This window comes from Zonotrichia leucophrys, chromosome 5 (assembly GCF_028769735.1).
Source record: "Zonotrichia leucophrys gambelii isolate GWCS_2022_RI chromosome 5, RI_Zleu_2.0, whole genome shotgun sequence".
NCBI classification, from domain to species: domain Eukaryota; kingdom Metazoa; phylum Chordata; class Aves; order Passeriformes; family Passerellidae; genus Zonotrichia; species Zonotrichia leucophrys.
Window position 1 is genome coordinate 40,139,961 of NC_088175.1, and position 27,415 is coordinate 40,167,375.

The window sequence follows — 27,415 nt, forward strand, 5'->3', positions numbered from 1 at the left end:
TATCAGCTATAAAGAGTGAACCCTTCCCTTGTGGACAGTTGTCATTGTGGCTGAACAACAACTTGTTCCCTTCTTACAAACACTTGAATATGTGAGAGAGGGGATGTCAAGAGAGCAAAGGCAGAGCAGGGCTTGGGGTAGACTCTCTGCAGTTTGCTCATACCTTGGACAAGTGGCTCCAGTGCTGTGGTTTTGCACCAGCATGATAGGAATGCAGTAGCTGCCACTCTGGAAAAGCTGTATATTTTGGAAATGTGAAGCTGTTCTGTACTGCTTGCCTAAATCCAACAAAATTCTTGGCTTTGACTGTGTGGCTAGCAGCTTCTTTTGGTATGTGATTTTTTTAAGCACAGCTAAAGTACTCTATGTGATGACAGCATGTCTCACTCCTTTTCACTATCACCACCTGTCCATACTGTGTTTTCTCATTTCTGTGGTGTTTTCTCTCACTTTTCTACTGAGTGCTATCTGTTAGTGAATTACTTCAGGACAATGCCAAGATAATAGCAATGTGGGAGACCTCCATTTTCAGACCTGTCTCACAGGAATCAAATCAACACATGGGTTGTAATACTTGTTCAGGTTGAAGTGAGTTTTCATCCAAATGGGGTAATGATGGAGCGCAGAGTAACACTGGAGTGACTAACTGTGTGTAATTGCTCTTCTAGTAAAAGCAGAAAACACTTCAGTGAAGACTAGTAGTTGTTACAGTGGTAATTAACAGTAAAGTTAGAAAAGCTCTTTCTTGGTACCCATTAACACCATTAGAAAGCATCTTAGCATACATTATGTGTTAACGAGTTCATGTTCATGTCCCTGTGCTCGTAACCGTATGTCAGGTGTGTGCTGGGTGCCTCCTCTGTGCCATTATCCTCATGCTGTTCTTGCTACTGTCATACAGCATGCCCATCTGCATAGTGGTGCACTGCTACCTAGAAACCTCAGGAAGCTGGTGAGAGATAGTACAAACAACAAAGGGCTGGAGAGCAGAACTGGAGCACTGGGATTGAATGATGTACCCAGCACTGGAGGATTGTGTAAGAAATGGAATGGCTGAAATAGCTTCACTGTGAAAGCCTCTGAAATTTTTAAGGACAAAGTATTGGTCCTTTTTGTTGTTTCATGTGCAAGGTGGACTGACCCCCAACTTTCCCTTGCTTATTTTCTCAAAAGGTCAGATCTAATCCTCTGGTTCAGCACATTGAGAGGTACATCAAGGTTTTTGAACACCAGAGGATCAGTATGGAAGGGCAGCTGTCAGTAAAGTAGCTGTGGATGTCTGATATTTAGCTCTTTCACATCTATAGGGAGATGACTTTGTTATTCTCTAAATGAAAAAGTTTCTCTGAAGTTTGCCTATGTGCCCTTCACTCTCATAGGCAGATCTCCTGCTGACTTCAGTGTGTGCTAGACTGGCCCACACAGGGAGAAGGAAAAGAACATTCACATTTTGGAATAAGCACTAGCTGAGCTGATAAATCCCAGTAGCTTTCTCATTGCCATGGCTGTGTTGGTCCTTACCCTAGGAAGCTGTTCTTCTCCTCTTATCTGTTTTAGGGGAATTTCCATGCAGTATTGCACAGTGCCACTATCCTGGGCAGTCTTCATTCAGATCATGTACCTTCTAAAACACTGAAAAACATTAAACAGAGCTTTGATTAACAGCCTGATATGGAATAAACTGTGATATTCAGCAGCAATGGGAAGCTATAACAAAACATATACTTGGCAGCAGTGCTGTGCTACCCTTTTGCCTGGAAGGAAAATTAGATCTAAAAGACAGATTCTCAGATGGAGCTGGCTCTGGTATGAGGATTGTCAGGTAGCAGGTAACAGTGGGAAGTGACTTCTGGCTCTTCCTGGCTGCTTGCCTTGAGAGGGAGAGGGGATGGCTGTGCTCCCAGATGGAGGAGCGAGAGGGAATCCAACACTGTGACATCTGAGGGTCCCCCATAGATGCTGAGGCCAGGCTGGCAGCTGCTTCTGCAGCGAGGGTGGTGACAGCTTGGGGGAGAGCATCTCACCTGTGCCCCAGCAATATCAGCTCTGTGAGCTGAGCCTTGGCACACAGAGCTCCACTGAAATGGGTAAACAGAGCCCATGCTCAAAGAAAGGGAGAATTCTAAGCAAATCCTAGGCCATGGCTCAGAAATGCGGCTGCAGGTATTTCTTACTGCATTGACAGGAATGAAAAAGGCAGCATGTCCATGGGGGAGAAATACTTCACAGTGGTGCTTACCTGAGTGGAAGCCTCTGCAATTTTAAGACGGTTGGCTGGGTTCTCAATTGGTGTAAACATCCAGTGCTTTTGATTTACTTGTAGTTAAGTTGTTTTGCAGTGTCTGAAAATCTTGCTTACACATCTGAATCATGACTGAAGAGCTTGGGCCACTGAGGGATTCGTATTGAAATTCCAAGTTTAATTAGCATATGGTGTTAAAAGCAGATGTAGTTTAAGTGAACAGTGCTTCAATGCTCTTATCTAGAGAGATGTTTGATCTTAATTCTAAAGAAGAAAAATGAGCTGGCAAGTCGCTGCTCAACTCTGACGAAGTCTAACCCCAAAATAAGTTTTAAAATCAATATAAAAACGTTTAAATTAACCCTTCCTCAGTGAAGTTCTCAAGAATCTAGCTTTTCATGAAAGTGTATTCACTGATGCATGCTTGTTAAAATATATACATTATAAGTGTACATCCAGAACCAACCTGAAACCTTTGAAAGGTCCAGGGAGTAAGCCAGTCAGGGAAAAGAAACTGCCAACCAGTGTATCGTGGAAGAATAGCAAATTGTGAAGCAAATATTTGAAACAATATTTTTTGTGACTAAAATATGTTTCTACTCTACTTGTGACAGGTAGATTTTCCCATGCATAGAAGGAAAACAGGCACCTAGCTTCCACTGAAACCCATCTTCCCTATTTATTTAGTACATTCCTCAATTATTTTTTCATTAAAACTGAGTCATCTCATAGATAATCTGTAAATGGTAGCATAAGACTTTTAGTCACCACAGCATGTATAGTAATTGGCTGCACTGAAAATCTGCCTTGTAAATACAAGCTTGTAGTTGATTTGTTGTGTAATGAATTGTTTTTTGCCTGCAATGCCAAAAGCTGTTGCCATGAACACTACAAAGTGATGATTTGCTTGCTGTCAAGTCACTCTGGGTATTTACTATTCTGAAATCCTTGACTCCCTATCCCTCTCCTTTGCACACAAAGTGAGAAATCTGAGAAATGGGAGCACTGTTTTCTTACCCCAAAGAGGGGAGAGCCATGTGAGTGAAACTGATTGCCACAGGCAGCCATCAGAGGAATACAAATGGGGTGCAGCAGCTAAAGCCCTTTGCCAAACTCTTCAGTGATGGAGGAGCAGCAGCCTTCGGGGTTGTTTGGAGTGGAAACATGGGGGGGTTTAGAGGCAGTCCACTTTTGGATCTAGCTGGGGTCAAAAGTGCTGGGCCTGCTGACTTCTGTAGAGGGACTGACCTGCCTGTGACCTCTGATGTGGTTTGACAGAGAATGCCTCTTCCCACTCCAGTGAGAGCAGGCGGTGGTTCTGGACTCTTTCTGCTTCATGGGGGTCATCTGGAGTCTGGAGCAGACCCAAATCCTCGTGTGGTCCTGCCCTCTTGGAAGGGGACGATGTCCTGATGATGGATGTGAGGTACAGATGCAATTTAATAGGTCCTTTCCCCCCAGGGTCTTTTCTTTCCTTTTCAGTCACAGCTGTGAAGCCTGTATGGTTTTCTTGTTGGTCCCGTGGTTTCATGACAGCTCAGAATGTTATGACAATAGCGATGCCTGTTCCAGAGTTTCCCCCTTGTAAGATCCTTACTTAAAATCCTGTCCATCATGCAATCTACTTAGCTAATTGTCAGAGCTTGTCGTGCCATGTAATTAAGTTTTGGACAGCATTCAGATGTCTCTTCAGGAGTGTGTAAGGGTGTGTATGGAACTACATCTCTTCTTCCTTGTTACCACAAAAAATGAGTCACACTTCTGGCTGGCTCAGACAGAGCTGCAGACATCATCACAGTAGGTTGGGTGGAGGATTTAAGATTAGGAGCTTCTGTAACCTGATCCCACAGAAAAGCCCTAGCCAGCCTTGCTATTGGTGCAGGGATTTGTTCACAACTAGCTGGGGATGACCAAGGGGATTCTCTTAATCTCATCAACCTGCTGTTAGGAGCTTGCTTATTATAGCCTAATAACTCTGTCCTAGAAGCACAGGCAGCCCTCAAATTAAGATCTCTGTGTTGGCTAGGAAGGATAAGGCTTCAGCATCATGGATTTGAGAGAGCCTTGCTGTTTGCTACTTCTGATGCACACACTTGGTTCAGGTAATCAAACTCCTCAAATGTTCATGCACTGCACAGACCAGCCTGTCTCTGCCTCTGACTGACTGAAGTGCGAATAAACCCCAGAGCTTCATTGATTTGCAAAAAAAAAAAAAAGAAGAAAAAAGTGTGTGCTTACACAGGTATATATTTTTTTTCTGGGAAAAATGCCAACACGCTGCTTCAAATTTTGAGGCATTGCCATCCTGGGTACACTCTATCGAATTTTGGGGTTGTTTTGTTTTTAAAGCCATGTTATAGAAATTAATGTCAACATGAAAAGTGTTTTTGTTTTTTGTTTGGATTGTAACAAAAAATAATCTTTGAGGTCCTTTGAATGCTCAAACATTATTGCAGCATCTGTGCTGTCCTGATTCATCCTAAGATTTTCAATAGCAGCCTAGTAGTAGAATAAAGCATGGCCCTCACTGGAACCTCTCTTCTGTCAGAACTCAGCATGGTCAAAAAAATAAACTTAAATCATGGAAAGCTGTTGAAGCGAATTCCTTTGTGCTGCTGTCAGACTGGGAGGAAACAGTCCTATAACATACACAAAAAAATCTTCATCTGCTTTTATGGTACTTCAAGAAGCATAGACAAGCAGTGATTCAGGACTGAAATGTTTCTCTTAGAGGGATACAAGCTCCATCGACAAAGTCCTTGTGTGATTGATTAAAATGAGATTAAAGCATGCCAGAAGCAGGTTCCCTGGCCAGCCATTTCTGTTTGTTGTGTACATCTCCTACTAAATGGTGGTTTTATGCCCATAACTGTGTGCCTTTCTCTGCAGCCCTTTCAGGACTGGGGAGACCAAGGTGAGATGGCTGCTGGGTTACATACTCTGCCCATCATTTCTGGGAACCAGAGCTGCTGGTCTTGGAATTTCATTGTCTTTGTCTGTAGCAAGTGACCTCCTTTCTCTTGATTGCTCTCCAGCAACCTCTGATTGATCACATCTCAGATATACCCAGGGATTTTTGCAGTTGTCTCTTCTGCTTTTGATTTAAGAGAGCACGTGTAAGTGCAGTTCATCTTCCTAGGTGCTAAGTAAAAAGGGGAGACAGAAGCAGGCTGTGCCCTGAAAAGTGAAAAATCTGAATAGGGAAGGCAGAGGAAAAAGATGCTTTTCTTGTTGCTAAAAGCTTGGGGCCATGGAGAGATTTACAGCTATGCTCTGCAGTTGCATGTGGAGTCTGGCAGAGGGCTGGCTGAATTTCTTCAGTAGCTCCCATTGATCTGAGGCTCCAGGTCTATCTACCAGCCACAGCCTGTTGTTGTTCCCAACAGGCAATGCTCTGCCCCTTCCTCACTGCTTAGTGCTTTTCAGTGGCTCCAGCCCCACGCAGATCACTTTCCAGCCAGATTTCCCTGCCATTTGTGCTTCTCTGGGATTTCTTAGGATCTTGGGATATCATGGCCTCACATACTATTTTAGGTGTCAGTTGGTAAGAATTGAAACAGATCATAAGTTTTGATGCAAAATAGCATCAGAGCATTGGTAGGGGGGGGCAGATGATCTTGACATAATCCCTTTGACAGGGTGGGTAAATCCCACCTGGTGCTTGGCAGGAGCAGAGGAAAGCCTGCAGCTTGGCATTTCCCTGCTGGGGAGAGCAGCCATAAGGGAACATTGCCAGGCTGTGCTCAGACCAGTGATCTTATTATTGAGAACCACTGGGAGTCCAGGAAGAAAAGAGGATGCTTTTGAAGTCAGGTCTGTCTGTTTATGAGCTTCACTAAGCAGCAGAGACCAGACTGTCCTGAGGGCCAGAGGAAGGGGAACCTCTTGTGTAGTTCCTCTGATCTCTAGGTTTTGTTATGTGGATTTTGTGATCTGTAGTTTAGGATTAAAAAGACCAAAGACCATTTAAGTATGGATTTCATTGTACTGATTGTGTCATCGTCCACAGATGTGGAGCCAGCCAGAGTGTATCAGACCCTTCATCAACTAATTAACTTGAGTTGTCAAGCTGCAATCAGTGAACTGCTCTCATACTAAAATAATAATGATAAATTCCTCTCATCTGAAGCTGTCAGCTTCCAGCTGCAACTGGCTTGAGTTTGCGGGGTCTGTAACTTACTCCATGAAGAAAAATCAGATTTGCACCTCTGTCTTGCCAAAGCCAGCTTTGGCTTGGTTCCCTTTCTAGCAGAGTTTGCTGTTGGAGCAGCACCTGAGGCCAGGCCAGGATTATGCTGGGCTCGTAGCCTGACTGAAGCTGCCGTCAGACTGCCACATGCAGCACTGAGAGTCATTTTAAAGGGACATTTTCTAGCTTCAATTGCTTATTGAGAAACTGATTTGATTTCTTTTTGGGTTGCATTTAAAAAAATCTGTAAGGAGTATGTTTCTCTTGAAATTCTTCCTGTTGTTGTTTTTTTAGGCGAGAGAGGTGATACATATTTCACTGTAGGGCAGGGTCTAAGAGCTGTCTGAAGGAAAAGGTGTCCAGGATGCCTTTGGGACTGCTTGTCTGCCCCACAGAGCTGGCAGGCCAGCAGGGAGCCCTTGCAGGCTCTGCTGGGGATGTCAGCCCTTCTTTCCTCCCAGTTTTTGGAGTTTTAGTGCCCTGTCACATCTGTCCTGTCATACTTGTCACACCTATCCTATCTTAAACAGACCAAGAAAGAAATCCCATTCCACAGTGGTAGAGGGAGTCTTGGATCAATCCTCCTGCCTCTATCTTGCATAAAAAATTGAATGCCACCTCCTCTGAGTATGACCACTCATAGAAATGAATGTTTTTTAAAACTGGCCGACCACATAGGAAATCCAAAATGGAAGCAAACAAAAATTACTTGTTTGGTTTATCCAAAAGGACTTGGACCAAGGAATTTGTGTAGCCTTCTAAGAAACAATAACTAGCTTCTATTGTAATGAATTTCTTTGCACAGTTTAAACATCACAAATAGAAATTAAAAGTATAGTTTACCCTACAGCATAGGTTTGGGTGACAGCTATAAAAAGCTATAAAGCATCTTAATTAAAGTTTTATAGGCTCATAATCATGTGTTATTTGAGATAAATATCATTAGCAATACCAGAGCTATGCAGAAGTTTAACATGCTTTAGATATCTGGAAATACTTGTAAAATAAATATTTTTCTAAGGAGGTCTTCTTTCCCCATCAAATAAGAGATCCTGTTTAAAGGTAGGAATGCAGAATACAGAAATCAGGAGGCCTGTTTTTTCTTAATGCATTCCCTGTCATTTCTAAAAACCATTATGGAACAGATATCCTTTTTCTGTGAAAAAGGTCCTTTTTAGATGGCTTCTTGGTGATTTGATGCAGAATAATTTTTTTGTGTATAAATCTGCCTACATAAACATCCTCATAAATATAACACAGCAAACAAACTGCTTGGGGTCAGACTGCAGAAGAGGTTGACCTTGCATTTTTAGCAGTTTAGCGTATACTAGAGCTTAGATTTATTTAGCAGGATTAAATTTTGCAAAGGTCCTGTGACGAGTGTTTCTTACAGAGTAGGAATGTCTGAAAGCCTACTGCAGACTAATAGAAAACACTGAGCACAAATGCTCAGGTGCAATTTATGCCCAAATTTAGTGTTGATTAAATGCAGAATCTTAGACACTATGCAAAATAGGTGATGACTTTAAAGACTGAACTGATACTTTGGTAGTACCTTTGCAATGAGCATCTTAATTCAGGCACCAATTATCTTTCATTCTGTATCATTAAAACTCTAACTTATATCCTTATTTCTGTCCAAACAAAGCCTCCATGATGAAAGTTTAATAGCATTAAGCACCTCAATAAATAGGGATGAGGTTTTTTTTTTTTTTTTGTTTTTTTTTTTTTGTTTGTTTTTAAGACATCTTGAGTTTGCTGGACTAGAGCTTCTGCATTATGTTTTGGTAAGTGAATTTAGGTGTGTTTTGCAGAAAGGATATGACACGTGTTCTGCTGTAAAATACAGGTGCTTCTTCATTTTGTGTAGATGTACCCTTAGGAACATGAGTTTACCTACGGATTTTGACAGTGACATATAAAAAGAGCTGAATTGTGGTGATGTGAAGAAGTAAATACAAATATATGCTTTCTAGTGCAGGGGATACTTTTTATTCCAAAAGAAACTTTTTATTTCGAATATTAGCACTATTGTACTCACTAATATGCATATTAGGACGGTAAATCCTAGGCTATTGTTTTAAATTGTTTATTTCTGTGTTTGTTCAAATATGTATTTAAATGTGTGCCTGCTGCTAGCAGTCCTCAAGTCATTTTGACTGTTCACTGTTACGAATACTCAGAATAGCAAATCAAAAAGCCAAAGCTTGTGCTCCTGCCCAGAATTATTTATTTATTTTTATTTTTTAATATCAGAAGCTCCTTTATTTTTGCTTGAATGGTTACAGAGATGGCAAGGATAAGAGATCCACTGCTGTTTACTTTTACTATGTGGGATGATACAATTCTGGTGATTCCATACAGTATTAAGAAAAGAAACAATAGATGTTAATCTTATATGTAAGGAGATATATGGCCACTTGCATTTTCTTTGTTCAAGTTCATTACATTTTAATCTCAATATATAATTATCACATAGTAGTTTTCTGTATTATTCCCTTTCAAATTCTCTTTTAATTTGTTAGAGGCTCTTTTATATTTCACTTTTTAAATTTTAAGCTCTCTCCAACACACTTTTGGATTTTGGAAGGGGAGCCTAAGGGAACTGTGAGCAAGTTGGGGACCTTTGGCTATGAAGAGATGGATGCAGGTGCAGCAGCAGAGATCACTTCTCTGACCGGCCCTGGGGTCTTGGTGTGCTCGCTCACATCTGCTGACTGAGTTGTTGGTAGAAGAGCTCCTCACCCCATTTCAAACCCTGTTCTGTTGGCTGAAGGCACCTCCCAGCCAGCAGATCTGTGGGTCAGCAGCCTCAAATGTGTGTGCTCGGGGGGAAACTCCTGCTACAGCAGCATGTGCAGAGTCCAGCTGGTTCTGAAGCCTTTGAAACACTGCATTTCTCCTCATGTCCAGTCACACCCATGAAAGCATTTAATGTATGCTTACTATTTTAGTCCATGAAAATCTCAAAGCAGTGAAAACTGTGGTTGAGTACTCAGTTGAAATGGGCTCTCTGTGACCTGATTCTTCAATGTGCTCAGCGCTCGCTCGGGTGCCTGCGAGGTCAGTGAGCGCTTCTGGGCCTTCACTGCTTTGGGAGTGGAGCTGAAATATGGTGATGTGAACTTTGCTTCCTGCTCATGTGCGTGCAAAACCTTAGTCCTGTTTTTAAGAATGCAAGACAAGAAGAGAGTCCATTTTGAGTCTCCAAGGAAAAAATCCATAAAGATGTTAAAAGGCAGATACTAGTTAGTGAACATTATTGAATCCTTGAGTTTTTCTAAGTCATTATATTGTTTTCTCTGCTTCTGCTTTCACAATAACTTTATCCTTTCATTGGAACTGTGCAGTTGAAAGATTTTCATGCCTGATTATACTTGACAGAAAGATCGTGAGTACCACATGTGTGTTTGAAATGGTGTTTCTTTGAACGTCAGCTGATCTCTCAGGTTAGAGCAAGTAACCTGATTTTAAGAAAACTAGCGCGTAAATTGCATCTGTGCTGCTAGGACCTGCTGACACCACAAAGATAGGTCTTGACAAAAGTTTTATTTGGGCTACAACTCTTCTTGTACGGCATGTCAGATGGGTTCTTTATTTCTGCTCTTTCATTCTTTATTGCTGAGGACATTAGTAGGGAAGCAGGCTTTCTGCTTCTTCAGGACTTTGCAGACTGGCACTGCTTGTCTTTTATCTGCTGCAATAATCCTCTCTGTGTAGGTCTCAAATATGCAGAATTTCCTGGAGAAACATGGAATCTCCTTAAAAAAATTTAGTATTGGACAAAAAAAATCATTAGAAAAGAACAGGATGACAAAAGCTCAGAAAGCACAAATGGCTTGAGAGCTCTGTGGTGCACAGGGTTTTGGGGCTGATACCAGATAATTTTTAAGAGATTTTATTTGTTTAGTCTGGCTTGGCACCAGCTATTCTGCATGTATGTACACTCTCAGCACTGTTTGAACACACAGATGCTCCAGTATGGGTGCAGGAAATGCCCTCAGCCTGAGTTGTTCATGTGGGAATAGCAGTGAGTCTGAATCCACAGGCAGAGGTGATGGCAGCAGTTATGCAGATGAGAGCACGTAAAAAGGAATGAGGTTTCTGCAAAGTTACTTGTGCACAGGCTTAAATAAAGAGCATTGCAAATCATACCTAAGAATATTTTCTCTGTGTCTATGATTATGTTATTTCCATAGCAACTAATTATGCCATAAACTAAAGATCATGACTTCAGGTGACATGTGAGCAGAAGGAGATGAGCTATTAAGTACTGAAGATTTTTTTTAATGCAAATTTCCTTATTTATAAAGAAAAAAAGAGAGAGAAAATGAAAGAAACTAAACAAACAGCAAACCAACCAACCCTGAAGTCTGCTATATAAGTGAAATTGCTTGTGCCTAGAATGTGTTTTCAAAGTTTTGTTGGAGACATCAGTAAGTATTTTAAGTAGTTGTAAGTACAACTGTGAATATCAACAGATTTTTGTATTAGCTGAGGAAATCTCTGGAATATCTGACTGTATTCTCCTGCCCATGCAATCCAGGGCTCAACCCTTTCCAGCAGCTATAACCTTTTACAGATACTGAAATTGCTAATGGATGAGCAGGGACCCTGGAAATAAAAGGGAAGGTCTGGGTTCTTAGGTGTGTGATAAGTTTGAGATTGCAGGGAAGCATACTGTCTTCTGCTTCACTTATTAAAAACATTCCTATTTCTTTTGAAAGCAAAAGATTCTAGAGATTTCCTCAGCTTACAGCCCCATGGTCCTACTCTTTGAGCTGAAGGACTTGCAGCCCAGAGGAGAACTGATATTGCTTGATTTGCCTGTTTTTTAGGGAGTGCTTTAACATGTCTGGTGTTTGGTTTGGGAGCTGGCTTTATGGCTCCCCTCCTGACCCACTTGCACCTTGCTTAAAGTCTTTGGCAACATGTGCAGGCTCATTGCACCATGTGAAGTTTTAGGAGAGAGCAGGATTGAGGGAGGAAACCTGTTGATTGCTGCTTGAATTGACCTGGAATGTTTCCAGGGATGGGGCATCTACAACTTCTTTGGGCAACTTCCTCCAGTATTTCATCATCTCACTGTGAAACAATTTTCCTTATATATGATGTCTGAATCTATTATCTTTTAGTTTAAAAACATTACCCCTTATCCCATGGCTCCAGGTCCTATGAAAAAGCCTGCCCCCATCTTTCTTTAAGCCCCATTTAGATACTGAAAGGCTGCAGTGAGGTCTTCCTGGAGCCTTTTCTTTTCCAGGCTGAACAACCTGAACTCTTTCAGTCTTTCCCATTAGGGAGGGTGTTCCAGGCCTCTGGTTGCTTTTGTGGCCCCATCCCCAGGTCCATGTCTTCCTTGAACTGAGGACTCCAGAGCTGGATCTACTATTCCACATGGGCTCTCATCAGAGCAGAGGGGCAGAATCCCCCGCCTCAACCTGCTGGCCATGCTGGCCAGTAGCCCCAAGTCCCTCTGGGCAGGGCTGCTCTCAATCCCTTCATCCCCCAGCCTGGGCTGATGCTAGAGGTTGCCCCAAACCAGGGTGCAGCACCTGCACTTGGCCTTGCTGAATCTCATGAGGTTTCCATGGGCCCACTTTCAGAGCTTGTCCAGATCCCTGTGCAGGGCATCCCATCCCTCAGGTGTGGTGACTGCACCACTCAGCTTGCTGGCATCTGCAAATCTGGTGAGGGTGTGCTGGATCCCACTCTGTCACTTAGAGACACTAAACAGTCCTGGGCATGGTTGAGCAGAGACTGAAAACCTGTGGCAGCGTGAGGCTGACAGGTAAAAATCATATCCTCACTCTCTTTGCTTTGCTCTTTTAGTCATTTATACTCATGCAAAATGAATATACAAAAGCAAACAAATCAAAGACTCCATCACAAGGCTTTTTTTCCTCCTAGCTGAAACAGCCAGCTTGGCCCTGAACTTTGGTTCACCCTCCAGTCAGAAGAGATGTTTCTCTTAGATTTTTGGAAGCGGTGCAATTTTTATAAAACCTGCACCACTGAATCAAATTAACCAAACAGTAGCTGCAAAGAGTGCACTGGGTGAGCAAACAAGGGATTTCTCTCCACGCATGTTGCTGAAGGAAAAGACAAGCAGGGCCAGACAGGTTTGATTAACACTTTTCTGTGGTGATCTCTGTATGTACATGAAATTAAAAAGTTGATCATTTGGAGTGTATTCACCAATTGATCACCCTTAGCTGATTTCAGTGCTGTGGTGTGAAGCAAAGCTAATAACTCACAAGAAGATGCCACTCTTGTAGTAATGTTTGATCTTAGTCATGTTGTTCACTAAAGCTACTGGGACTGATGTCACCTGTCCCATGCATGCCTTTGCACACTTCTCTGTTGCAGAATGGGAGCAGTTGTCACATTCACACCCTGTTTTATATAGTGTATTTCACTAATACCTTCTAGCAGGGTTCTTAAAATTTTTATTTTGTGGGTCACTTAACAACGTCTACTGAGGTTAATTCAAAGTGAGTTGTTTCATTAGGAGGATGGAGTAGGTATGCAGAATTTTGAAGATAGTGACAAGAGGCATTAATAGGGGAAAACCAGCGCAACCACTAAAGGACTTAGGAGACTAAATTAATGAAGAGGTTAATTAGTGCTGCATTTTGTGTGAGATGAAGGCACTGATGTCTTGTGGTCATGAGTGTTAAATCATGGTGGAAGAAGAGAAAGCAGTATTCAAAATAATAAGGGAGGTGGTGTGGGGTCTGTGGTGGCTGCAGCTCAGGGTGAGGTGCAGAGTGTGGGCTGGGTGTCTTCAGGTGAAAGCTGGGGCTGCTCAGAGAAAGGGTGTGAGGGATAACAGAGTTAAGAGATCTGTCCCTGATGCCCAAGCCTTTCACAGTTTATTGCCTGGAGTTCACCTGCTGTCATTATAGTGAGACTGCTGCCTCTTCTCTTTCAGGGCCAGGGTTTTGGCAGGAGTCAGTGAAGGGTTACCAGCACTCCACTTAAAGTGGTAGGGACAGAGTTGTTATAACCTAAATGGTAGTGTGCCACCAGAATCAATACAAATTGAACCTCTGCTGGCGAGACTGCACAGTGCTTGCTTTCTTGTGTAGAGGAATCAATATGAATTGGCCACAGGATGGGAATATAGAGATGCAGCTGGGGAGAGAAAAAATAGATGTTAAGCAGAGGTGAACGGAGGTCACTAGGTCCACACCGTGATTTTAGGCTCAGTCATTAACAAAAAGTTTTGTGAAAGCTCTAATTTGCCTGTCCTTTGGGTCACCCTTTAGACACAATGCCCCAGTGATGCAATGCTTCCAAAGTTTATTCTTCTTGGTTCACACATCACTTTATTGTTAAACAGCTAAAATGTCAGCATGGGTCCCAGCATGCCCTTTCCATTCACTTCACACCAGAGATGGGCAAGAGTAGAGTTCACCAGCCCTTCTCCATTTGTTGATTTCCCCCAGTCCCCCTGCAGGACATCGCTCCCTCATGTGAGCATGTCATCCAAGCTGCAGTTAGCTTGTTGGTGCAACACTGCTTTCTCAAAGGTTTCTCATTTAGGCTAGAGATTCTGACTGGGTTTCCTGGTGTGGAAGATTTAATAAAAGAATGATTGTAATGCCTATTTACTAAATGACTCTGTTTCTAATTAGCTGTTGTTATTGTCATGAGAAAGGACAGCAACTATTTGAGAACTACATTTTACACTTAAGTGCCTTAAAAAAGTTGTCATTTCCATGAGGTGTGCTACAAGATGATGGTAAAAAGAGGCTGGAGAAAGTACCCTTTATTGTAAGGGTTATGCAGGACCTCAGCCTTCCTCAAACATTTTCTGCATCTGTCTGAAATATATACTGTGTGTTGATGCTTATTACTTTTTATTTAAAACAAACATTTAGAAATTCTTCCTTCTACCTTAGATCCTGGCTTTATGAATTATTCCACTGTATTAAGGACTTAATTCTCTTAAGAATTGATGATTTCTCGCCTTCAGGAAAGGGGAAAGCAAGTGATTTCTAACCCTTTTCTTATCCAGATAGCAATGAGCTGCCTTTGGGCTTCAGTTGTCTAGTTTACGGTAAATATGCCAAATTCTCCTCTGTTAAATGCAGTACCATGGGCACCCTTGTTAAATCACAGTTATCTGACTTGTCACTGCTTCAGCATAATTTGTGTGCTGAGCTGTACCCAGTTTTTCTTTCACCATTTAGTATGGTGCTCTGTGCACAGGCATTTTTACACACTGACAGAAAACACAGAAAATATTTGAATGACTTTTGGGTTTCTGTTACTAAACTGTCTAGTTGTAATACAGGTGAGGAGAAAGGGTGGAGGCAGAAGTGTTTGGTAGCACAGGAAAAAATTAACAGTATATTGGGAATTCTGAGAACAGATCTGCTTCCATTGGACCATCTTTATTCGCTAGGGAAGGAAGATTCCTTTAAGGGGGACAGAATTCATATTGTGCAGGAAAGGGAGGGGAGTAGAAAGCTAATTTTGGAGGTAGGGAAATCAAAAACTGGGAAGTGGTAACTCATCAAAGTTACTGAGCCAGATGGTGCAGGAGTTATTACCCTTGTGTTTTGTGCTCAGGTTCTTTCTTTCTAAAGCTTGCACCAGGTATGGTCAGTGTATTTATAGTTTGTGGAGGAAATGAAGAGAAATAATTAGACTCTAAGTTTGCAGTTTGTAAATTAACAGAATTAGAGGGTGGTTTGCAGGGGCGAACTGCTTAGGCTATGTGCAAAACCAGCTCATTTTACTTTTACTAATTTGTTCTTTAATTAATTGGTGCCCATGTCTCTTGATTTGTGCTGAGACTGGCAAGATGCTTCAGGAAGGAAATCTGTTTTCATCTTGATTAATTCTCTGCTGGGCAGGCGTTTTAAAAAAATGTTAGCCAGCCATCTTTTGATGTAGTTTCAGTAGGCTGCAGTCAAAATCAAAGGGCAGACAGAGAGGGAGGCAGACAGATAAGGAGGTGGCACATGCAGAGACAAGTGAATTACTTGCACAGGGAGTTTGGGGCAAAGATGGTAAATGAGTCTTGCATCCTGAGTATTAATACTGTAATTGCCACAGTTTCAGTAAGATATTTCCTTCCCGAAAAAGTTGTGTGTGGCACATTTTCAACTCTTTTATGCCTGTGGGAGCTGTCAGATTTTAGGGAAGTGCTCCCCAGGGTACGGAGCTTGATGCCGATCAGTGCGTTCTGACAGGGGACAAATGACCTGGCCATACGCGGTGCTGAGTGATGATTCCGTGGGACGGAGCGAATTAGGAGCATCCCGGTGATGGATCTGCCGCGGAACAAACGAGCCTTCCGGCAAGGGGAGCACGGTGCGTCCTGACCCCGCTCCCCGCGGAGCATCCCCAGCGCTTTTGCGTACGAATCCTCCACTGCACGCACTTACTCCGTTCCTTTCGGCAGCGCCGCCTGAGCACCGGGCAGCCCCGCAAAGCCACCTGGCCCAGGTCGGGCTCCGCGCCGCGCTCAGGGTTTGGGGGCGGGGGGGAGCGGCGGCCCGGGCGGGGCTGTGAGGGCGGGCCGTGGGCCGGGGCCGGGCCGGGCCGGGGGGCGGGCAGCGCCATTGGCGCGGCGCTCGGAGGAGGGGCGGCCGCGCCGGGAATGGAGCGCCGGGGCCGGCGTTCCACAGGCGGCCGCCGCGGGAGCGGGATGCGGGGATGCGCCCAGTGAGCCCGGCGGCGCGGGGCGCAGCGATGCGGCCGGCGGGAAAGCGCCTCGGCAGCGGCTCGCCTGTCGGATAATCCTGCCCCTGCCTGCCGGCCGCGGGTCTCGGGCAGCGGCACTCTCTTGTCTGTGTGTGGCATGCGGAGCCGGGGTTTTGTACGGCATTTGCGAGCCGAGCGAGGTCACGGTTCCTTTTTTTTAAATTCTTTGCTCTGGGTACAGTAGATCTCTGTCTGATTTTTCCTTCCCTGATAGCGGGGTGGCCCGGGAGGGACGATCGTGACAGTGACGGGAATGTTTACTTGTGCAGAAGTCTTTCTCATGTGGAAGCACGCTGCTCCCTAACTTCTGGCTAAGCAGACTTCAGTTCACCAACTTTGCTGCCGCACAGCACGCGTAACTCCTTGGCAGGATGGCAGAGGAAAGAACAGCTGGTGCAAAGCAATAGGGGATTCTTAGCGAGGAGAAGGAAGGAAGGAATATCACCAACCTTTCACCCACGGCTGTCAGAGCAGCAGGAACGGGACAGCTGAAGCCACCATGCGCAGGTCCAGCACCGATGAGTCCACCTATCACAGGAGCCCTTCCCTGGACAGCAAGGATTACAGTTTCCCAAATGGCGCCTTCCGTCGATACAGCAGCATGTATGGTGGCCAGTTTGGGGCTGCCAGCAACTCTTTTTTTGGATTTCATACCAACCCTGGCCCGAAGGCCACCAAGGCTAAGTACACGACCCCCAAGGGAAACAAGTACGTTGTCTTTTACCTGGATCTCTCATTTATTTTTCTCCTAGAACTGAAGAGGTGCAGCATGGCTCACAACTGCCTGCAGTGTATCAAGTACCTAATGTTTGTTTTCAACCTTCTCTTCTGGGTGAGTATACATTTGGAACCGTGAAACGATTTTTGTGTCTGTTTACTGAGATGGAAGGTGAACTTGTTGCTACTTTTAAACTTAGGAGTTGAACAAAGTGGTGCCTAGGCTACTGCTTTTGTGGCCTCATAAATTTGTGTAGATAGTCTGCAGAGGGTTTTCTTCATCCTCTCATTTACTGGCCTCCAGCTGCATTTCAAAACTGTGGTAGAAGACAAAAGAGTTGTGTTTATAGAGGTCAGTCGCATGAATGCCTTCATCACTTTGTTCTCCTGAGAGCTGTATACTTGTTTGTGCCCTGATCTTTCATTCTTATGTTTGCCTCAAAAGTTATGCATAGTCCTAGAGAAATCACTGAGGCCATTCATGGTTGTGAGGTTCAGCACGTGCTTACATCTGTTGCTTTATTGCAGATAGTATGATGCATACTTGGTACATCAGCACATTAAAGCCTGTATCAGGAATTTCTAGGTAATCATTCTCTGTTGCTGTCAGTGGTGGGTCCTGGCATTGCCATTCCCTGTTGAAGATGTGGGTGGAGAGAGACCAGAGCGCTCCTCTCTGCTTCTGGGGCTGCTACTCTGTGCCAGGAGCTTATGAAATCACTGTGAGGCGTGCGTGTGTCATCATCTTTTTAATAAATTAGGTGGCTGGGCACTTCACTCCCTTGTAATGGAGTGTAGGCTGTAGTTGAGACTAAAGAAGCGAGTGGGGGGGACCCACGTCACAAATGCTGTTAGTCCTGTGAAAAAGGGAGCAGCATGTTTGCTAGGGCAGGACAGGATTTCTAGTTCAGTTTCTTGTCCAGAATCATACGTGGGAAGGTCTGTTACACGATCCTCAGGAGGTGCCTTTAGAGGGCTTGTTCCTCCCAGGTGGCTTATGAACATGCTGAGGGAAATCAGGAGTATTGTGGAGTGACACCCCTCCTGTCGTGGCACTTAAGGAGGGGCTGTGTGTTTGCAGCTGGATGTTACTGTGCTCTGTTGCTGATTGTGCTCCCTGACTTGTTGGAGGTGCTCGGAGGGCTGTGAGATGGAGAGAGCTGTTCTCTAGTGTGCGCTGCTGTACAGCTGCTCAGAGCCAGGCATGCTGCAGTGCATCAGAAAACACAGAGTGCAGGCAACTCCTGCTGACCTGAGCCATACCAAGAGTCAGGATGTGACAAACTAGTGCAAGTCCCCTGAATTGGCACAGCACTAACCAGAGCTGTGAAACACAAGGAAGCTGCTCTCTTTGCATCCTAGGTGAATTGGTAGAAACAGTGTTGTTAAGGCTGCATTCTGTCTTTCAAGGCTAATTCTGGTTGCTTCTGCTTCCCTAAAAGTCATCTAATATTTATTGCAGCTTACTCCAGAGCTTTCTGAAAAAGGCAAATACTATCTTTCTTGCTTTTTTGAGTTTTGTGCCTCTACTGACTGTCTCTGGTTGAGATTATAGATAGCACTGACAGTTAGTTGAAGAGTGAGCTAGAGAAAAGTAGTAGGGTGCTGGCATTAATAGCTCTTTTCAGGGCTGTGCACAGCACTGCCTCAAAGGATACAGGCATTCTGATTTCTCTGACAATATTAATCTTCCACTGAAACATGTGATGAGAAGAGGTACTGCTGCAAGTAATGTGTGTGTGTTTACAAAGGCAAGGTTGCACATAATGATATATCTTTGGCATGCTTTTCAGTAGGAACACCTTAATATTTTGGGAGAGAAAGAGAGGTTTCTGTCTCCCTCCTAAAACCATCAGAGCTGCTCTAAGCTATGCTTGGAGGCCGAGAAAAGGCAGGGGTCCCACAAAGAGAATGCCTGTGTGGCTGCTGGGCTCTAGGTGAGCTGAAGCACACGAGCAGGATGGTGGGTGGTGTCACACACTGACTGCAGCACGGTCTCTGGTTTGTTTCCCTTTCACATGCTACCTGCACAGCAGGAGTGATGGATGATCATCATGTCCAAATGAGGTTTGCACAGCATGGAGTTGTAATAGATGCAGCTCTTCACCTTCTCACAGTGAAGAAAGTAACTGAAAAGAGATGATTTTTAAAGGTACTGGCTAGCCTCTCCTTAGTAAAAGGAGAAAAAATTTCCATTTCTAGTGATCAGAAATCTTAGAATGATTACAGGTTGACGATGCTGTTGTTTTGTTTTTCATGTTGTTTTTAGTTATCTGTCATGTTTTACTTTGTGAAATTAAAGGAAAGCATCTCTGCAGGAAGATAGACTTTCTCTTTGCATACATGCCCAAGGAAGTTTTGCTGGCCCCACCTTTCCTCTCCACCCTTCTCTAGGTAGTTGGTTAGTAACAGGCAGTAGTTTAGGTAGGAAGAGGAATTTATTTTTCATGTAATTGAGAGCGGTCATTGCTTTAAATGGATTTCGTGCCTATTATAGCCTGTTCCTGCTCTTGATTCTGTTTTGAGGAAATGCTTTGATTTCTGTCAGAAATCATATTTTCATTTTTTTTCTTCCTGTTCCTATTCATTAACTCCAGTACATTTTGTGCATCCCTACAGCCTATTTCCCAGTACTTTCAGCTGTCTTTTCCACAATGTGGAAGAAAACAGTCCTCAGCCCTGTGCACCTCCAGTGGGATTTGTGCTGCCTTTCTGAGGAAAAGATCCTTTCCTTACAATACTGGTGAATTTATAGGAAGCAAATTCTCTGAGACCTTGATTTTAAATGTTCTTGGCAGGCTTTGTTGGATTAGGTGTTGTGCTCATGCTGTAAAATTTTTAAAAGCTGTCATATAACTGAAAACAGAGCAAATTTCTCCTCCCCTTTCTGATGGTTAAAGGGAGCACAAAGCTCCTTCACAAGTGTCAGAGGCTGAAGTACCTTGTCAGTGTTGATGCTGAATCAGTCCATTGGTACAGCAGACTAGCAGCTATTATTGTAGAGAAAAGAATTGGATACTCCTAAAATAGCTCATTTCTCCATGAGGAGCCCTGTGCAAATTGCTCTTGGTGCATCTGCAGCTACTCTGGGGTATTAAAGTCCTGAAGCACGGGCAAAACAATATTAGAGAGCAGCACTGCTTCTCAAATGGGAATTTCCATCAAAAGCCATTCCCTGAAACAGTGCCAGATGCAGATGAGCCATCATTGTATCACTGCACTCACTGGTTTGTAAGCTCCCAAAATAACTTTGGTTACCTGATACAGAATACTTGCCTGGCTTCATTCATTTTTATTGACTTAGATTTTCATTTGTTGAATTGCTGAACCCTTGGGACTGAAGATCACCTCAGATGATTGCAGAGCAGAATATTTTTTATTTCATAATGAAATATTTTTATTTCTCTGTGACATACCCAGGGAAGAACATTTGTTTTCCACATTCTCCTCCAGACATCCAGACAGTCAGTAAAACAAACTTTTCCTGTGCTTTTAATCCAAGGCTCTGGTGCCTTCTCTCTGTTTTCTTTTTCTTTTTTTTTTTGTGAAAAAGATGAGATATATCCTAAAGGTTGAGAGAGTTCTGTAGAAAGAAAAGCATCATTCCCTTAACCCCCTTGACTTATGCAGCATCCCTACTTGTTTCAACTTCTAGCCCCCAAACCTTCAAGACTCAAAAAAGGAAATTTGCTAACTATAGTTCTGTTGCCAGTGGCTTGTGCTTTCCTTAGATCCTGTGCTAGGGAAAACCACCTAGAAAGGTAGCAGTTTGCCCTTCAAATAACTGAATAGCTATAGCTGACTCTTCAGGTAATGCTTTAACCAATAGAGAAATTCAACAGCAAGATACTGTTGTTAGAAATCTAGTTATAAAGAGGAGATGGCAACAAAAAGAAAGGAGGCAGAGAAGTTTATTATTTATCCAACTTACCATTAGTTATTTCTCTGCATGCGTCTCCTTTCCATTGCTAAAACATACTACATTTGTATGCACTACAAAGCAGTCAAAGCTCTCAAAAAGTTTTGTGAAATCTCTAATTTCATTGGGTAGCCTCCCAGTGATGCAGGGGAATAGTCTCTGCTCTCTTGAAAACTTGGAAGTTGCCATCTGTGGCTGAAATGAGCAAGTGGAGCTCTGCTTTCCACATTCCTGGATGAAGAGTTGAGGCTAGGCACTTTTCTGTCTTTTGCCATTTGATCCATATTAAAATTCCCAACTGATACAGCCCTGGAAATGCTTTATCTTGGCTTGTAAGACACAAAGTGCAAATCTGAAATGTATGGAAACACAGAGCCAAAGAAGTGGCAGGTAGCACTAGTGCATGCACCTGGATCTATGTGGGGAAAACCCCAAGAACCTGTTTAATCTGATTCTAGGGTCCAGCTCTGGGTCTCTTCCTCTGTCTTTGTTACTGCCGATAGTTTGTGGACCACAGTTTGAGAAGCTCTGCACCAATGAGTACTCCTGGCCTGGTGCACTGGTGATACTGCCAACATTGCTCACATTTAATTAGAAGGAGAGGAAGTAATGAAAATGAGAAATCCCTCATTGCTGGCATCATTTTACTTCCTTGCACTCCAGCAGCACAGGTTGTCTTGTAAGAGCTAAGCAAATGTTTATAATATCTGGAAGACTGCGCAGGACAGCTGGGGAAGAGAACAGCTTGGTCTGAAAATGCACCATGGGGCACTGGATTGTGTTCAAGTGATCCTGGCCAAATTTGGCCAGAGGGTAAAGCTAGAGGGGTGTCTCTTCATTTCACTGTACCTTGTTGGGAGACCATCTGACATTATTAGCCTGAGAAGAGCTGTTGGCTGGAAGGTGGAGAATTCTGTAAGAGAAGCAGCTGATTTCATTGAAGTGGATTCCTTTTCCTCCATCTGCATCCTCCATCAGTCAGCTGAATGAGATTGATGGTTAAAACAGCCAGAAGCTCTACGGATTGTTAGTGGCTGAGGACAGCAATCATTTTGTGGTTATACTTGGCTGCAGTCTTAAGTTAGTGGAAAAAGAATTACCAATAGAGCAGTAAGCCATTCTGAAAGCAGGTCCCCCATTTCATCATCATTATGTGCAGATATTCTTCTCTGATGGGCAAGGGCTGCAGCTCATCCTATGGGGCTGAGCTCACCAGTTGCAGCTGCTGGGTGCCCTTCTGCTCACCTCAGTCACATCCCCACCAGCTGGGTGCTGCTCTGAAAAGCAAGTTTGATTAGAAGTAAGTCAGAGTGTGTTTTCAAATGTGTGAAAGGTGCCTGATTCATCAGCAAAGCAGGCTTTGCTCCTGTGCAATTAAAACATGGGAAGTTGACCCCAGAAATTCATTTTCTCTAGCTGCCTCTGAGTTTCTGATTCTCTTTTGTAACTTGCCCCTTCCAGAAAGTGCTCGGTCTGATTGACATCTTTCTGAGGCTTCTCTGAGGATGTATTTTTGAGGAGCATTGCCTTTAAAGAAAGGAGAGTCTTTTGATGTGGGAATTACAGACTTTAAAAAATGGCATTTCCATGAGAAGCAGAACTATTGAGGGCTGATCTCAAGTGTGAGAGAGGGATGATTGTATTACCTGATGTCTGATTTATACAGGCACCAATTAAAACTTTTTCCACAGTGGCACCATTCATACTGTCCCTCTGCTGTGTGGCTCCTGATGTCTAATAGGGACCAAGGATCATGCTGGAGTCATATCTCCTGGTGAAGGCATTGCTAAGAGCTACATTTGCTATCCAAATGCATACCTTCTGAAAACTTCTAGGAAGTTAATGACTTTAGAAGAATGCATATTTGTCAGATCAAGCTAACAGTGGGAAATGGGCTCATGAGTTATTCATGGGATACTCAGCCAACACAGTTCTTTTTCATAATCTTCTTTTCCTTAGGAAACCAGGTTCAGAAGGCTGTTAATAGAGGAAAAAAGTTACTTTAAAATTGACCATATAATAGATACCATTTTCAAATTGCCTGCTGCTTCTGTAGCTCAAGACAAGCGCAGTTTCATAGCATTAGGTGTGTTTGCTATCAAATTGATAAGCAGTGAGTTGGCCCCCAGGATATGGCCTTGTTGCAGGAGTGGACAAACTGGCCTCTTTAAAGCAGTGAGGCAAAAGGCTGCAGACATAATTCCCTCTTCTGGGCAATGACAGCTACTAAATCTATTGCAGCCAATACTTTGACCTATACAGAGAAAGAAAAAAGGCAGGTGAGATCATTTTTGTCCTTATTCCTCTTCCTTCTTTTCTTGGCCTGAAGACTTTTGAAGGCTAGCCAGTTCTGTCTTACACAGGATTCCTCATTGCTGGGGCTATGATCAAATAACTGCTACAACATATGCTGTCACCTCATAGTTCATTCTGCCTGTGTGTTACATCCCTTTCACCCCATTTGGGCCTTTATTTTAGAAGAAAAATCCCCATACTTTTTGGCCAGGGTGTTGTTTGCAACTCTGTATCCACAGGGTATACAGGAGGATGAAATACCAGTCTCATTTTGTCTCCTGACACTATTTTTAAATCATTATAGCTGTTATTACTACACTGTGATTTATTTACTTAGAATGTAACTTTTGGCTAAGGTTGCAAATCTGTACAAGTTTGAATAATATACAGTATCTATATAAAATGTATAAAGACACTTGTTTCTGTTATTTTTAGTGTAAACTGAGCACCGCGGGGTCAGAAATGAAATGTGGTGTTGAGTGGAATGAATTCTACGTATTCATGAAGATTGGAGACAGTAAATTGTGTTCTTAGTACTGTCCTGTAATTGTTTCTCTGGGAAATGTTAAGCCATCATGAGATGCAACAGAAGTAAATGAAATTGAAATTGCAGCCTGTAATTAGACTGTCATACTGAAACACATCTTAAGTCTGTCTTCAGTATTAAAACCTCTTCTCCAAAACACCCTTCCTGCCTATGTGAAGTGTGAATGCCTGCAGAGCCTTATAACGTGTTTCAGCTGAGGCTTGTTCTAAAGATGAACATTGAACATTTGAAATAGTGCTTTGAATGAGGCAAAAGGTTTGATATAAAATGACAAAGGACCAGAATGACTTGGTCTTTTAAGTTTTTATACACGGACCTTCAAAATTTTTGGATGTTTGTGTTTTTGGGTTTGTTGGTTGGTTGGTTAGTTGTGTTTTTTTGTTTTTTTTTCCCTGCTTGCTTTTCCAGATTGCTCACATAGCACTTTTTACTCTTTCCTTGACCATAGCAAATTTATTTGTTCTCAGGTACTTTAAATAGAGTGCAGCTGCAGCAGGTATTAATCTGTGTCATCTTAATGTTGGAGTCTTTCTGATCTGTATGATTTTGAGTGAGTCTCACACAATCACAGACAGACACACAGTTATACACTAGATAGCAGCCAGCAGCTGCTGTGACAGAATTAGATAGTAGCCCCAACTTATTTTAGACTTTCTCCTTCCTTCTTCAATTGCCAGTTGTTTTATCCTTGCTGCCTTACACAACGTTTAGAAGGGAGAGCGCAGAGAAAATGTTATATTCTCAGTAAATGCATTCATTCACTAGTCTATGAGCACCAAGACTGAGTTCCTCTTTGTGCTGCTGCACTTGGAAGGGCTCAGTGGCTTCCTCCATAGGAGGCAGTTCTGGGCTTCAGAAGTTCTAAGAGATTTTTCCCCTGCCATGCTGTGCTCTCCCATTAGTGGTACTTGCAATTTCCAGTCTTGTCACAGCTCCTGGGACATGCTGGAAGTCCCCTGTAGCAGTGGCAAGGTGCACATCTCCTTGGCAAGCATTTGGTTTTGTTGAACATTTGCATTCTTCCCTAGGTCATCTTGCTATAGAGCATTTCTGTGACATTGCTGGCATTCTCTACTCCCTCAGTATTCACCACTGGCTGTTTTAAGGTGTATACTGGGGCAGATGGACTTATGGCTCTTCTGTAAAACATAAAACAGAGCTCCAGTTTGTTGTGAATTGCTGAAGCATTCAAATAATTTCTTGGTTTTCCTTCAGTAATAATTTTTTATATCCTCTTTTCCCCAGTAGAAGCCAGAACTTTAAATGTGGATATTTGTGGCCAGTTTATTTCATTGCTTTTGTCCTAAAGTCCCCCTACAAATTAAACTTCAGTTGTATGCTTTCCACCACATTGCTCCTGACAAGTTTGTAAATGTTTGTAAATAGACTGCCTTCATATTGGCCAGCTGAACATTTGTACTCTTGTTTTGTAAGTCACATTCATCCAAGGTTGTCGGACAAATTGGTTATTTATGTCTCAATAAATCTTTTCACTAATTCATCTGTAGCAGCCTGGGAAGGAGCTGAGGGTGACATATTCAATACCATTTTCTTGAACAAAATAACTGGAACTCTGGATATTAATTGAGTTCCACTGCCACTTGCAGTCTGGTATAAGTTCCAATCATTGAAGGCCAGAGTTTTAACATATCTACCATCTGCTTTGTACTTGTTAATGCAGAATACTGGGTAGTTTTACAATGACTTTGTAAACTAAAATAAAGAAGACAGGAGTGGTCAATATGTCCTATATACATTTGCTGCCACTTCCAAAAAATACACTGAAGCATGTTTGGCATGAAAAAGCAGACATTATTTCATTGTTTATTCATGGGTCATTTCAGGACCTCCTACCACAAGACATTTTCACTTTTGCAGTGAGTTAGTACTTCCCTGGTGTTTGCAAACCCCAGAGTGTATGGTAATAAAAGTCTGGTGTGAAAAAGGAGAGACCCTGAGACCTTTATGGCTCCTCTTTCAATGCAAAGAAAACCAATTTGAGTGTGCATGAGTCCATTAATCTCAACCACATGTATTATAACCAGTAAGAGCTCGTTTTCAGGTTTTCTTGGCTCCCTGTCCTTTGTCAGTGATGGGATTCAGTTTGTGCCATGGAGAATGCATTGCCTGTTGTGCTGCTTTGGTGCCCCTGAGGGATGTGCTGAGGGATCTCCTCGCGCCTCTTGGTTGGGGAGTTAGAGCTCCGTGTCACAGCTGGAGCGTGCAGCTCCAGTGCTTCTCTTCAGTCTGGCTTTTCCTGGTGCTCCTTACTGGGGAAAGCTGAACCTAGAGGTAAACATGATCACAGCGGTTTTGGCAGCCAAACTGGGGAGTGTCTTTAACATTTCCAGCAAAACTCTTTTCTCCCTTTTCCATGTCAGCACTGTTGCATTCTGAAAAGCTGTAATAACATGGCAGCAAACAATACGTGTTTCAGGGGGATCATAGGGCAGATAAAATTCCTGCTCCAGTGCCACAGGGAGATCTCAGATTCAACTCAGAGGCAAAGAAGCAGTGTAGTAAGTTAGGATCTATTTATGTGAACATGCATCATTGAAACCCTGTGTGTAATTTATGATTACTTCCATTTTTATTATTTGGGTAAATTTGCAGGACCTGAAACATTTTTACCGTACTCTCACCAGTCTGTCTCCTTGATTATGCTCTTGTGTGTTAATTACTACACTTATCCCTTCTCTCACTCCAATTTCCCTTTGTAAGTATGTTTTAGGTAGATAATTCTTGGAGAAACATCGACTAACAGTCACTGAGAAAAACATCCTGCACCTAAGGAGAGCATGTGTCTCTACTTATGATATTGGTTAAATTTTAATCCTGTAAAAACACAGACTGGACAGTCCCATGGTGTTTTCCACTGCTGACACTTAAGGGATGTTTCAGTACTCCAGCAAAGCCTTACATGAAATTCTTGCATTTTTTAAGTACTGAATTTCTTTCTGTCTTCATTTCTCAGCAAATACTCAGTAGGATTTCAAGATTAAGGCTCTGGTCTTTCATCAAACACAGGTTTTGTTTTCCTTTGATTTCTTACCTACTGGTACCTATCTCTTAAGTTCTACTTGCTCTACCCAGAAGTTATTATTTTCAGGCTGGAGCTTGGAAATATTTCAGTCTTTGTCACCGCAGTTGAAATTTCTCTCTCTAGAACAATATCCAACCTACTCAGTTCCTAGCTTAGTATTTTTAGCACAAGCTGCTGACAGTTACATGTTGGCTTCGCTGCCATGGCAGTGTGGATTTCCCTGTGCATGTACTGGGAGCACTCCCTTTGCAGCCAAATCCATTTTAGTAACTCCCCAATTCTGATGTGAAATTACGAAAACAGCAGAAGGCCCTTCATTATAGATCTCACTCCACCTAGCTGGAGGAGTATATATGTCTGTTTGTATGCAGTACTTTGTTGTCCCCTGGATTTGGCACTTGTACCCCATTTTCCATGGACTCCAAATATAACTGGCCAACTAAGTAGTACAAAATTCTCTGGCACATTCCTCTTCAGCTGGTTGTACTTTTTCATGTCACTCTATTTATTTCTGAAAGAATATGATTTTAACTCCATGAGACTTTTACAACTTCTGCATACATTGCCACATTTAAAATTTCCTACAGGGTTTAACTTTGATCCAAGCTTCATTTGTATTATGAAATTGTTTGTGACACTGCAAGCACACCATGACATTGCTCTGTTCATGGCATGCTTTTGTCCAGGAAGCATTCAAATGATGATATTGCATCTCCCTGGCATAGACATAAAATGAAAAGTTA

General features: G+C 42.8%; 1 protein-coding gene across 6 annotated transcripts in view; it reads left to right on the forward strand.

Moving 5' to 3' along the window:
* TSPAN4 (tetraspanin 4) overlaps nt 1-27,415 on the forward strand; it is a 427,493-nt gene that overhangs the window by 212,135 nt on the left and 187,943 nt on the right. For 4 of the 6 annotated variants that reach the window (XM_064714684.1, XM_064714680.1, XM_064714679.1 and 1 more), the window contains one exon: nt 16,904-16,983. In XM_064714684.1, the coding sequence (XP_064570754.1) occupies nt 16,921-16,983 (63 nt within the window). In that variant the 5' untranslated portion in view covers nt 16,904-16,920. Of the gene's footprint in view, nt 1-16,076; nt 16,984-27,415 lie in introns of those variants that run through there. The other 2 variants (XM_064714682.1, XM_064714678.1) reach the window with 2 other exon arrangements.